At 37.6% G+C, this 13672-nt stretch overlaps 1 protein-coding gene across 3 annotated transcripts in view; it reads left to right on the top strand.

The window, feature by feature from the left end:
• Window positions 1-13672, top strand: part of Rabgap1 (RAB GTPase activating protein 1) — a 124193-nt gene that overhangs the window by 53893 nt on the left and 56628 nt on the right. For all 3 annotated transcript variants that reach the window (XM_036183979.1, XM_036183978.1, XM_036183980.1), the window contains exons 11-12: window positions 6859-7033; window positions 10729-10822. In XM_036183979.1, coding sequence (XP_036039872.1) covers window positions 6859-7033; window positions 10729-10822 — 269 coding nt within the window. The remainder of the gene's footprint in view (window positions 1-6858; window positions 7034-10728; window positions 10823-13672) is intronic.

Raw genomic sequence — 13672 nt, 5'->3', positions numbered from 1 at the left:
CACCTAGGGAAGAACACTTCAAAATTAAACCAGTTCACAAGCATTACTGCACGTTCAGGGAGTAAGGGGCAATAATTCTTTAAAGTATATCCTCAGTGACTCTAGAAAGATGTCTCAGTGCTTAAGAGCAGTGTTTGTACTTCTAGAGAACTTGGTTTCATTTCCTAGTACTCTCATGGTGGCTTACAACCATCTACAACTCCAGTTCCAAGGGATCTAACATCCTCTTTTGGTCTCTCAGTCACTTATGCTCATGGTACACAGACATCAATGCAAGGAAAATACCCATATACATAAAGATAAATCATTTAAAAGTATCCAGTGCAAGAGGCAATAAATAATTTAATATTTAATTAATAGAAACTTATTATATAATGTTTATGTAGTAAGAAAGAAACTTGTAAGTTTCTTTCACTAAAGTTCTAGTTTATTAGTCTTGTGTTAAAGGACGAAAGAACTCTCCTGGTACTGGCATTTTTCTCGGAATTTCTGTTATCTTGGTTTAAGGACTGTGTGACCTGCTAGGCTGGAGAAGGTAAGTCTTATCCATTTTTAAAGACTGCATGGGTTTTTAGGACTATTATGTTTCTAGTTGAGTATAGAGTACCTCTTTATGGACATATTTGTTTTAATTCCATGAAAAGATTAAAATATATACCCTATGTTATTCTAGTACTTTTTGCTTAACTTTTTAAGTTTGGCTATAAATGATGTATTATTAGGATAAAAGTAGCCAAAATTACACCTATGAAGTAGTTGCTGGATTACTGTATGCTCTTCTGTTAAGGTTATAAACCAAATTTATGCTGAATTTCCAATTAATTTCTTTGTGAAAAAATGGTATATACATGTGAAAGCTGAAAGGAGGGCAGTAACCTAATAATTTTCAATTTTATCTGTTATGGATAAGTCTTATTTTATGTATGGGCCTGTGGATGTGGGCAGAATGGGGAGTGGGAAAATGTAGGTAAAGAGTTGAGACATCCTATTAGTTTTATGTAAAGTGTATTGAGTCTCTGTCCTACCAGCCAGCTCCAAAAAACTACACAGACACTTCTTATTCATTATGAAAGCTTGGCTGATAGCTCAGGCTTGTTTCTCACTAGCTCATATAACTTAAATTAACCCATTTCTACTCATCTATAGTGCTGCCACATGGCTTGTTACCTCATCACCTATATGTGGTGCTTCCTCTGTGACTCCTCATGACTCCGTCTTCTTCCCAGCATTCTCTCTGCCCTGAAAATCCTGCCTAGCTATTGGCTGTTCAGCTTTTTATGAAACCAATCATAGTGACACAGCTTCACACCATGTAAAAATATTCCTTGACAGTAAAGTATAACGTAGTTAAATAATTTTTCATAGTTTTAGATACTTGCAAACAGTCTTAATCACACTCCTTATTACTTAGTAGCCTACATTCATTCCTGTTATAAGTTTAGAGTGGCCATTGCTGTCTGTCCTGTGTAACTTTTACAGCAATCCAGTGAGCTATTGTACTATCCTCACGGGTGAGGAAACAGTTATCTAGAGATGTAAACTAGTACATTTTACAGAATGTGAACACAATAATGTCTCAGCCTTCTGAGTGTTAGCCAGGATTCTTCCACAGAGGCATGTTAGTTTTGTCTTTCTACTAAAAATATTTTTTAGGATTTACTTAAATTAAGCAGTAATTTAAAGTTGTAGCCCTTTTGATTTCTGATCAGACAGATAAGAAAATAGAACTTACGAGCAGATTATTTAAATACAGAATTTTTAAAATACAGTTTTTCATTGTGTTGTTGGTTTTTACTTTTTGTGTTTCTTTTTGCACCATAAATATGAGGAAGCAATTATGGAAATGTTGTTGTTGATGGTGGTGGTGGTAGGGTGTGTGTGTGTGTGTGTGTGTGTGTGTGTGTGTGTGTGTGTGTGTTGCGTATTTAAAACTTTCTTGTTTTCCTTTCACTAAAATTATCTGGTGATTCAGTAACTCCTTTTTAGGTTGGAAGCCTTTCCGTCTGGGATTGTTTTATGAAGCTAGAATCATATTAGAAAAGAATCTTAAATTAGTAGGGATAGAAAGACTGCATTCTTTAAGCTAATTGGTCAGATAACATTTACTAAAAAGGATCTCAATACTAACTATTCCGATAGTGGAATAAGTGAGTGTGAACCAGACATTCTTGGCAGTATAAAATCATGAGCCCAATCCCACTAATTGTCCTCTCAGCTCCACACAAGGGCTGTGGCATTGACATACATATGCACATCACACATTCCCATAATAAATGAAGAAACGTAAGTTTTAAAGAGACAGAGAAAGGAGCTGAAGAGATGGGTCAGGGGTTAAGAGCACAGGTTGCTCTTAGAGATGTACTGGGGCTAACATTTGTAACTCCAGTTCCAGGGAATCAATTACTCTTTTCTGACTTCTGCAGGTAAAAAATTTTTAAAGAGTGAAAAGATAAATAATTAAACTATAGAATTTGGGGGCTGGCAAGATACCTCATATTCGATTACTGAACGCCATTTTAAAAAGCCAAAATATGATCATGTATGTCTGTATTCCTAGAACTCCCTCAGCCAGAGGAGAGACAGAGACAGGAAATGAGTCCAGAAGCTGCAGGGCCATCTAGCAGTGTGGCACAAACAACTGGATAGCAGAAGGAGACTGATTCCTCAGAGCTGCCCTCTGACTTCCACATGCATGCATGTTCACACTCACACATAGTGTGGTAAATTACAGACTCCTTACTGCCCAATAAGCTATAAGGAATCTCATCTTGTGTGTAATTGTTATTTTACAAATGAAGTTAATATCAGCTGAAAAACTTAAGTGATATTACCAGAGTCATAGAGGTAATTAATTAATATTACTGTAACTGATAACCTGGGCCTTTTGTTCTCATTTACTCTGTGTGTGTGTACATGGCATATGCATAAACTAGTACACATCTGCCAAATTTGGGGATTGGGGAGATGGTGTTGTGGCTAAGAGTGCATACTGAACAAGCATGGGTATCTCAGTTTGAATTCCTGTCACCCACATAAATGGGTGGCTATGGCCCCACAATCCTGGAACCCAATTATTGAGGGGCCAAGGCAAGCCTGGCTGAGACGGTGAGTTTCTAGTTGAGTGGGTGATCCTGTTTCAAGGAAGTGAGGTGGAGAGTGGTAGAGCAGGAGCTATAAAGTCCTCTTCCGATTCCTGCACATGCTCGCGCGCGCACTGTCCCTCTCCCTCTCCCTCTCCCTCTCCCTCTCCCTCTCCCTCTCCCGCTCTCGCTCTCTCTCTCACACACACACACTACACAGACACACACCACAGTATACTTCATAGACATACAGACACACATATAACACAGACATACTACACAGACACACCCAAATACTACAAGCACACCTCCCCCCCACACACACACATACACCAAACACACATATACTACAAACATACTGCACAGTCATACACACACACCACAGAATACTACACTCACACGTACACATCACAGACACACACATACCACAGATATACTACACAGACACACATACCACAGACATACCACACAGACACACATATACCACAGACATGGTATGTGCATATACCATACACACATACACCACAGACACTAACTTATGCACTATATACTACACATATATAAACACCACAGACATACTATACACGTAAAATACAAAAATAATATCCCAGCATTTTTTAAAATCTATTTTAAAAATGTTTATTTTATGTCTGTTGATGTTTACCCTCATATATATCTGTATTCTACAATATACCACTTGGGTGACTGGTGCGCAAAGAGGCCAGAAGAGGATGTCTGATCTCCTAGAACTGAAATTACAGATCATGAGCCACTATATGGGTGCTAGGAAACAAAGTTGTGTCCTCTGGAAGAGCAGCCAGCATGTTTTAATATACTAGAGAGTTCTTTCACTGCTAATTTAGGAAATGCATGATACCTGATACCGGGTATTTGTACAGCTCTCATTAGGAATGTGATCCGTTAAGGTGTGGTTCACTAGCTCTTCTCTTTGTAAAAGTAAGTTTTTTCCCCCTTTGTATTTAGCTAATAGTTCTTGGTATAATACATTTTGTAGATTCTAAGTACAGTGGGTTTTTTCTCTTCCTTTTTCTTCCTGACCCTCTCCTGTCTCTTTCGTGTGTATAGACATTTTTAGTTTGTCACATGGTTTCTTTTTATATACTTGAATTGATCAAGTTTTCCTTTTAAAACTTGGGAATTTGGCATCAAAATTGAAAAGTTAAAAATAATTTTCACATTTTCTATGACTTGCTGTCATGATGTTTCCAGAACAATGACTCATTAGTGTTTCATGTACTGATCCTGCTGTTCACTGAAATGTGGGGCTGACTTTATCTCCCAAGGGCCATCCAGTTGTCCAGGAGAAATTCATTAACCATTATAACATCCGGTGATTATGGTGCTCCCTTTATCCAGTTTTCATGTAAGTTTGGCCCTCTTTGGGTTTTTTTTCTCCCTGATCCATTGATAATGCATTGATGTCAAAGACTTTATGTCTTTATATGTGGTGGGTCACTTTCCTTCTCTAAATACTCTGGTGTTTATGGACTTTTCTACATACTCTTGTTTATTTTTTAAATAAACGTTAGAATCCACTAGTTTAGCTCTGGGAAAAGATTACTTCTATTAAGGAGACATCATCTTACTCAGGAACAAGAGATGTCTTCATCTATCCATGTCTATTCTTTTGTCCTATCATAATGATTTTCTTATAATTATATTATTTATATATTATATATAATGCATATATTGTAACTTATTTTTGTTTATTTGAATGTATGATAACAGTTTAGAAACTTATATATTTAAATTATTCGGTATTTATAAAAGATATATGTATTGCAAAATGTAAATTTAAAAGCTTTTAATTATAGAAAATTCAAACAGAAGTTTTTTGAGTAGTTTAATGAATCCCATGCCCTTGAACAGTGAATATTTTCACATGCGATGTTATTAACTTACCAGCTTGATCCCATTCTCAACTCTGCATAACTTCACAAGGCATATTGTTATGAAAGAGGACTTTCTAGGTGAATGATATTGGTTACCTTATTTTTGTAGTCTTGAAGAAACAAATGTTTACTTGTTTTTGTATTCTTTTAGTATGTGTTGCTAATATTTCGAGAGTTTCAGATAGCAATTAAGTGATGTTTTAAAGAGCAATAAAGGCCAGGCACATTGGTGCATGTCTTTAAACCTAGCACTTGGAAGGCAGCAGCAAGTGGATCTCTGTTGGTGTCTTCACACTAGGCAGGCTGCACAGTGAGACTGTGTTTGGTTTGGTTTTCAGAGCAATTTAACGAAATTACATCAAAACAAAAGATTTAAATAGTATTTTCCTACAAGGGAAGTTTATAATTCAGGTTGAATATGTAGCAAGGATTTTAATATAGTTCACTAATGAATTAACCAATAAGATGATAAAACTTACTCTTAAGTATTTAAGATCTTGGGACTATGCAGTCCTTCTTTTAAAAAAGTTATATTAAGATTACTAAGGTTAGTATCCTACAGGTCACCTTTGGGTTGTCTTTTCTATTTGACAGAAATCATTTTCATATGTCCTAGACACAAACCTGCAGGTTGCTATGTCACCTCACAGAACCAGAGTCCTTTATTAATTATGAGCAGCTAAATTAGAAACAAATATATTAGTCTAGAAAGCTAAGCAATCCTGGAGTCAGGTGTGAAGTAATCAGATAGCCTGTGGTTGTCTGGCTCCGCATGATTACTTTCGGTGAGGTTTTGTTGTGCTTACCCTGTGGCTGTGCTTGGCCTCTCCTGGCAGAGAAGCTTAGGGACTGCTGACCTTCAGGCTAAGACTCCAGTATTAAACTGTGCTTCAGGATGATACTAGAAGGACATGTTACCATCATCTTGGCCTTACTCCCAAGACTGGGTAATGTTTCTAATGAAAAGCCAAATGGAGACTGGGATGGTAGAGTCACTCTGGTGTTCCTGTACCTTGTGGGGTTCCTCATCCTCCACTGTCTGCTGTGCGTGTACCTTTTTGTGCCTTTAGCCTTGTTCTCCATGTCTCATGTTAACCTTCTCTTCTCTTCCAGCTGGCAATAATAAGAATGTTATGGTGTTGAAAATATGTATTATACTGACAGAATTGTGTGTGTGTGTGTGTGTGTGTGTGTGTGTGTCTTATTTTTCTTTAATTAGACCTTTGTAAATTGTTTACAGTGCTTGCCTAAAAGTAAAAACCAATGTGTGGGTTGATTTCACTTAGCAAAATTGTTGGGATTTTTATTGATGTCTTTTCCCCACCCTGAATTGTAGCTTTGGAGGTAAAAAAAAATCTCCTGTGTACTATTTGAATTAACCAAGAGAAAAATAGAACTTTCTTAGAGCTAAAGTTTTAGATTGAATGAACTGTTTTGATATGTGGTTTTAAGTAGGAAACTTGAAAAGACACCTTAAATTTATTGGGAAGACACAGGACAGTTAGCTTTCACACTAACTAAATATTGGTGATTATTTTAATGACAGATAAAACTATAAAACACGTAAAGTGTTCAATTTTCTTTTCTTTTCTTTTTTTTGGTTTTTTGAAGCAGGGTTTCTCTGTGTAGCTTTGCGCCTTTCCTGGAACTCAATTTGGAGACCAGACTGGCCTGGAACTCACAGAGATCCACCTGCCTCTGCCTGAGTGCTGGGAAAGATTTAAGTCTTAATGTAAGCTTTTCTACTTACATTTGGTGTAGAATTCAAAAAAATACCATTTATTCTTACATTCAATACAAAATCAAAAGTGATAATTAAAACAAAGAAATTTGCTACATAATCTGTTCTTTCTTTTGTTGTCAAGATAAAGCAGAAGGAGAGGAAGAATAATGCTGACACTTTATATGAAGTTGTGTGTTTGGAAAGTGAGTCAGAGAGAGAGCAGAGGAAAACTACAGCCAGTCCTTCGGCTCGCCTCCCACAGTCTGGATCCCAGAGCTCCATGATCCCCTCTCCTCCAGAAGATGATGAAGAAGAAGGTAAGTGTAGACAGATTGGTTTGTGTGTAGGGTAGAGGGCTTCCACACTACTGCAGCTTCACCTGTTTTATGTTTTTATTTTTTTTAATATTTATTTATTTATTATGTATACAGTGTTCTGTCTGCACAGATCCCTGCAGGCCAGAAGAGGGCACCAGGTCTCATTACAGATGGTTGTGAGCCACCATGTGGTTGCTGGGAATTGAACTCAGAACCTCTGGAAGAGCAGTCAGTGCTCTTAACCACTGAGCCATCTCTCCAGCCCCTGCAGCTTCATCTTTATGGGGCTGGTGGTGGGATGTGGTGTTGGATGGAGTTCATTCCTTGAGCACTTGTGAGCATCCCCCATAGACAATAAAAGGAGAGGATGGAAAATAGTCAGCGTTGGCCCCTCTTCCTCCCCCTCTCTCTCTCTGTATTTACTTCTGTGTGTACATGGGTTTTTACTTGTATAACAGTGCACCTATGAAGGTCAGGGCCAACTTGGCTGGAATCTGTTCTTTCCTTTTACCCTGTGGGTTGCAGGGATTCCCTGAGGTCCCCAAGCATAGCAGCAAGCACATTTACCCAATGAGCTGCCTCACCAGCCCACATTTGGCATTCTTTAAGGTACTTGTAGTCAGATTGGGGAAAATGAGATTTTATAATCTGGTCACTATTTAATAGCAATACACAGAAGTGGAGACTAGAGGAAGTCTCAGGCACAGAAAAGGAAAGCATTCCACAGTGGCTGTCTAGCTCCTGACAGTACAAGGCTTTCATTTTTAATGAATGAAACTGATGATGGTAGAAGATCATTTGAGTTTGAATCTGTGAAGTTCATTTGAAATTTGTAAAATTCATTTTTCACCGTAAGGAGTTTGTGGAACATCATAAGAGTAATTTTTGAGCTGGAATTGAAAGTGCAAAAACTCAGTGGAGATGAATGAGCTTCTCTGAACATTCTGGCTAAGAAATCACATTAACAAAAATATAGAGGTACAAGGAATGATTAACTTTGTTAAAAGAGATAAATACCCATGATCCAGTGTGTGTTTTTAAGTTAGAGTAAGCACTGGCTTTTGAGGTACTCTTTTTTTGGGGGGTGGAGTGGTCAGTGTAAGTCCCTCTGTCTTGTGGTTATTCACCTTACGTTCAGTTTTAAGACTATTAATGTCTAATGATTAAATGCTTTTGTGTGGTAGCAAGGTGCCTTATTCTCATAATCCTCACAGTAAGCCTAAAAAATACAAATTATTATTGTCCTCATTTTTCACATCAAGATGTAAAATCAGAGAAAAGTAAATTTCAGGCTACATGGATAGAAAATGGCAATCATAATTTGAATCAAAGTCATGTATTTACAGTCTGAATGTTTTCATCTTCTGCATTTAGTTCTCATAAATCACACAAATGCAAAAAAAGGCTCATGTATTTTTTTTTTTTTAAGTCAGGTGCAGTTCGACATCCCCCTGCCAAACCTCTCTCTCTCTTTCTTTCTTTTAGATTTATTGATTTACTTTATGTATGTGGGTGTTTTGTCTACATATATGTCTGTACGCTAGAAGAGGGCATCGGATTCAGTGACACTACAAATTATAGATGGTCCCTGGGGAAAATGTCTAATTTCCAGGGAGGTTTCTCACCTACAAGACATCTGATAGGAAATAGAGCACTTACAAAACAATATTCTGAAACTTGAAATGACTTTTTATTCCCTTTCTCTACCCCTAACCTGTGTACCTGGGACTCTAAGGACAAATTCCAGGTTATTACTGTTGAGATCTATTGAAGGGTTTAGAGCAGTAGGAGAGAACTGTGAAAGATAGATCTTCCTCCTGCTTACCACCCCATGTAAATGTTAGCACATTTTTCTTGACATAACACAGATTTCATTGTATGATTGGATCTCACCATAGCCCTAGCCCATTTTAGCACATGTGTTTTGTCTTCTTCACAGGTTGTATGATGGATGTTTTAATGAATGGGAGATTGAGAAATTACAAAGTAGCGTCATTCTGGTGTACTAATGAATTTGTGGAAATTGACCTTAGTGTCTTGAGTTTTTTCTCTTCTTATTGTTAATATACAGAAATATCTCATTTATATTCAGTCTGTCTTCCCCTTGTCTCACAGTCAAAACTATGATAATATCTAAAATGTTACAATGTAGGAAATTTAAGAATAGGTGTCAAAGATTTATGAGCTCTGAAGTTGGTGCTTTGTGGCAGTCCTCTGGAGGAGAGGTGTATGGCATATGGTGATGCTGTCCTCACAGCTTTGCTGTGGAGATGTGTGAAGACAAGTGATGCTGTACCCACTTAGTGAGACTGGAAATTAGTCCAGCTGTTTGAGAAGACTGTTGGTCGGTGATTACTAAGTCCTGACAAGTAACATGGTGTTTTTAACTTAGGAAGTCCATTTCTAGGCATATGACGACTAAAGCAGTGAAACAACATTATCCTAAATACTGAAAGCAAAGCATTGAGAACCCTGCAGTGTCCAGAAAGTATTAAGTAGATAATAGCCATTGTCACCTTCTGTTTCCTAAGGTTTGGTGCTGGGTGTGACCCAGGGTCTCAGATATGCTAAGTCACTTGTCTGTCACTGAGCTATGTCCTCAGCCTTACTTTACCACCTGCATATTTTATATTCTCTAAATTCTTGATTAAGTTCTATTATGTTTTTCATGTGTATGGATATTTTACCTGCATGCATGTCTGTACACCATGTGCATTCTTGGTGTCCAAGGAGGACAGAAAAGGGTTTTAGATCCCCTGGAACTGGAGTTACAAATGGTTGTGAGCCACTACATGGGTGTTGGGAACTAAAACCAGTTTCTCTGGAAGAGAAGCCGCTGTTCTTAACCCCTGTGCCATCTCTCTAGCACCCTCTAAATTCTTAATTAGTTAATTTTAGTTATTTAAATTTTAAATTATTAATTTTGTCCTTTTAATGTTCTGTTTTCTGTTATAAATTAATGTCATTCTGTAGAACATTTAGAAAGTTGTAACATCATGAAAGAACAGAGAAAAATATTCATGGTAATTCATAATTCACTCAGGTAGTGAAATTAGTGTCTTAATATGTTGCACTGCCATCTGTTTGGTTTTTTAACAGATCATACTGGCAATTTAAGTCTCCATACTTTTATTATGTCATTATGTGAATACTTGCATTCAGTTACCTTGTATACATGTAAAAATTCATTATTTTTTTTAAATTAGTCTGCAAAGTATTAGGCATCATTACAGCATTTTAAAACATGAAAATGTAAAAGCGGGGAAAGAGTATTGGGGAGACGAACAGAAGAGAATATCCAACAACAAAACATCACTTACCACTACTCCTTTATTAGACTCTTAGGTATCTAAGTTTGTTGTTTACTATTTATATAAAACTGCTAAATGTGTTTGTATATAAAACTATGTACTTAGAAAAGGTGAAAGAACATGCCACATTTTCAGTTGTTTATTTTATAGATAAATGACTCTTTCCTATAATTGACATAATAAAGACTTACATAGAAAGCAAAGGAGAATTAAACAGGTTATAAAAGCATTGCACCTTAGTCAGGGTTTATACATCAATACTAAGGACATATATTAATGACTTTATAATAATTTAAATATATAATAAGATAAATATATAATAAAAGTTTGCATTTGCTTTTTATATTCCCATTTTTTGATAAACATGAATTTTGCTTATTACAGATAATGATGAACCTCTCTTGAGTGGATTTGGTGATGTATCCAAAGAATGTGCAGAAAAAATTCTTGAAACATGGGGAGAACTACTGTCAAAATGGTGAGTTATAGAATTGGTCTGCTGTTCATTCGTCACTCTGATTTCATGGATAGGGAATATTACCTAGTTCTCAATCTAGAACTGATACCAGAAATCTGCAAATAAAGCCTCATTTTAGAATCTAATAGACATTTATAAGGATAACATTGGAGATGTGAATCAGTCTAAGACTTATCAGAAACCTGGTAAAGTCTCATTGATAGAAAAATGTTCAGACATGGAATTCATAGGCAAGAGGGAGAGATCAGTCGGTCCTGTACAGTGAAGAAGATAGGACTGACCGACTGGTAAATTATAACAACAGAGCTATATTGTAGCTGCTACCTGCATTCTCTAAGCCAGAGCTGCCTCGCTTGCCAAGCTCTAACTGAAGGAGTATAAGGTCTCTGAACAATGACTTGCACAAAGGAGACTGTACCCCAAATCTACTTTTGGCTACCAAATCTGTTTGTGAGAGTGTGCCCTCTACTAGAGAGGTGTGAGGAAAGTAATGGTCACAGGCCTGATTCTATGGTACTCTGAAATTAGATGCTATCAGGAGTCCATTGGACTTAAAATTTAGACATCCTTACACCCTCTGGTGTAAGAAATTCCTTAGGGTTTCAAAACAAATACGTGCTTCCAAAATGTAGCTGTTAGGTGCTGTGCAGGAGGCAGATGAGGCCTGTCTTGTTTGCCTTAGTGAAGGTACCAATCTGCATAGTATCCAGGCCAAATGTTTATCAGTTACACCACCAGAAAACATCCTGTTAGCAGGCCATGCACGTGGTGAACTTGCTTAAGAATCCATCATGATGGGATTCATCATCTTCACAATGTGTTTTCCTCTCTTTCAATCATTGGTGATTCCCAGTGTCAGATAATTTTCCCTATGGAGTTTAAAGGAATCTAAGCACAATTGGCAAGTGGAAAACTAGGGGACGGAAATCAGATATTGGCAGTTTTCCCATTGCCATCTGTGTGGGAGATTTTAATATAAGTGTGAGGCCAAAAAGCATTGATATAAGTCAGAGTACTACTGTAAACAAAACAACAGTTCACCTTTTACAACAATTCTAAATAAATCTGTTAAATTGTTAAGAGGGGAAAAATTATACTCCCAGTGCTAATGCTAATACCCAATGATTAGAGAAGTTTAGAAGATGGTAACTCTGTGTGTGTGTGTGTGTGTGTGTGTGTGTGTGTGTGTGTGTGTGTGTGTGTGTGTTCTATAGTAAAAACCTCAGGTAGAGGTTTTACCTCTGTGACATAGGATACCTGGAATGGCAAAGCAAAGTATCCCAAGCATGATATGGGTGCCTTGCTGTATCCATTATTTTTATGTTATATGTATGTCCCCAGGTGGGTTTTGTTTCGTTTGTTTTTTGTTTTGTTTTGTTTTGTTTTGTTTTGTTTTGTTTTTGAGACAGAGTTTCTCTGTGTGACAGCTGTGGCTATCCTGGAACTCACTCTGTAGACCAGGCTGGCCTCAAACTCACAGAGATCCACCTGCCTCTGCCTCCTGAGTCTGGGAGGAGTGCTGCCACTGCCTAATTTATGTGTTCCCAATTTAGGCTTCATCTGGGAATATAATTCTGTAGTAGAGTATTTGCCAGGCCATGCCTAAGACCCTCATTTTAATCCTCAGAACTGCAAAATAAAATGTGGCTGATTCCCAAGATAGGCATAGTGGAGCATGTCTACAGTCTCAGCATTGAGCTGTGGAGGCAGGAGGATTAAGACTTCAAGTCCAGCCTGGGCTATATAACAAAACTGTGTCTAAAACCCAAGAATTTGGCTGGACATAGTGGCTCATACCTTTAAATACCAGCACTCCCCGGGTATGGTGGCACATGCCTTTAATCTGAGCACTCAGGAGGCAGAGGCAGATGGATTTATATGAGTTTGAGGCCAGCCTAGCCTATTCTAGAGCAACTTCTAGGGCAGCCAGATCTTTTATACGGAGAAACTCTGTCTATGGATGAATGAGTGAATGAATGAATGAATGAATGAATGAATGAATAGTAAATGCCAGCACTCAGGAGGTCGAGGATCTCTGTGAGTTTAAGACTAGCCTAGGCCAGCCAGAGACCCTGTCTAAAAACAAACAAAAAGGGGGCTGGAGAGATGGCTCAGCAGTTAACAGCACTGACTGCTCTTCCAAAGGACCCGGGTTCAATTCCTAGCACCCACATGGCAGCTTACAACTGTCTGTAACTTCAGTTTTAGGGGACACTCTCACATAGATATCCATGCAGGCAAAACACCAATGCACACAAAATAAAAATAAATATTTTTTTTTAAAAAAGAGTTTGACAACAGCATGTTTACAAAGAGTATATTGCCTTCAGGTGTTGATTAGTATGATTAGAGGTACTCATATATGTAGTATCTTTTCTTTTTTTGGTAGGATGTCTTAGAAGTGATCTGCTCATGTCTGTATTGCAGATGCTCTGTATCGGGGTGGTCATTAAAGCTCCCTGTGGGCATCATACATTAGGGTTTTTTCTCTTAGAAGTTTTGATTGTCTTTCACTGTATTTTTAGTAAAGCTATGTCTCAGCAGATTTCATGGCCCTAAGGGCCAGCACTACACATGATGATGCTCTCACAATGCTTTACACTTTGGACAAAACACTGTCGTGCATATTTGACATTTCTCAATGCAAAAAGAAAACAACAGACCAAATCATGAGTTGTCTTTAGATACGTGGCCTGTAATACATGAACTATGCAAAAGCCCTTGGGAATGTTTCTACTTAAATTTTGATGTTACTTTACTATCAAGAGTCATGACTTCTGATATGTCTATCACGTTCAGTTTCAGCTCAGTGAGTTTAGAGTATGTGGACTGCAGATGCAGAAATTTTAT

This window comes from Onychomys torridus, chromosome 4 (assembly GCF_903995425.1).
Source record: "Onychomys torridus chromosome 4, mOncTor1.1, whole genome shotgun sequence".
Classification (NCBI taxonomy): Eukaryota; Metazoa; Chordata; class Mammalia; order Rodentia; family Cricetidae; genus Onychomys; species Onychomys torridus.
The sequence above is the reverse complement of the archived record's forward strand: the minus strand, read 5'-3'. Positions and strand labels throughout refer to the sequence as shown.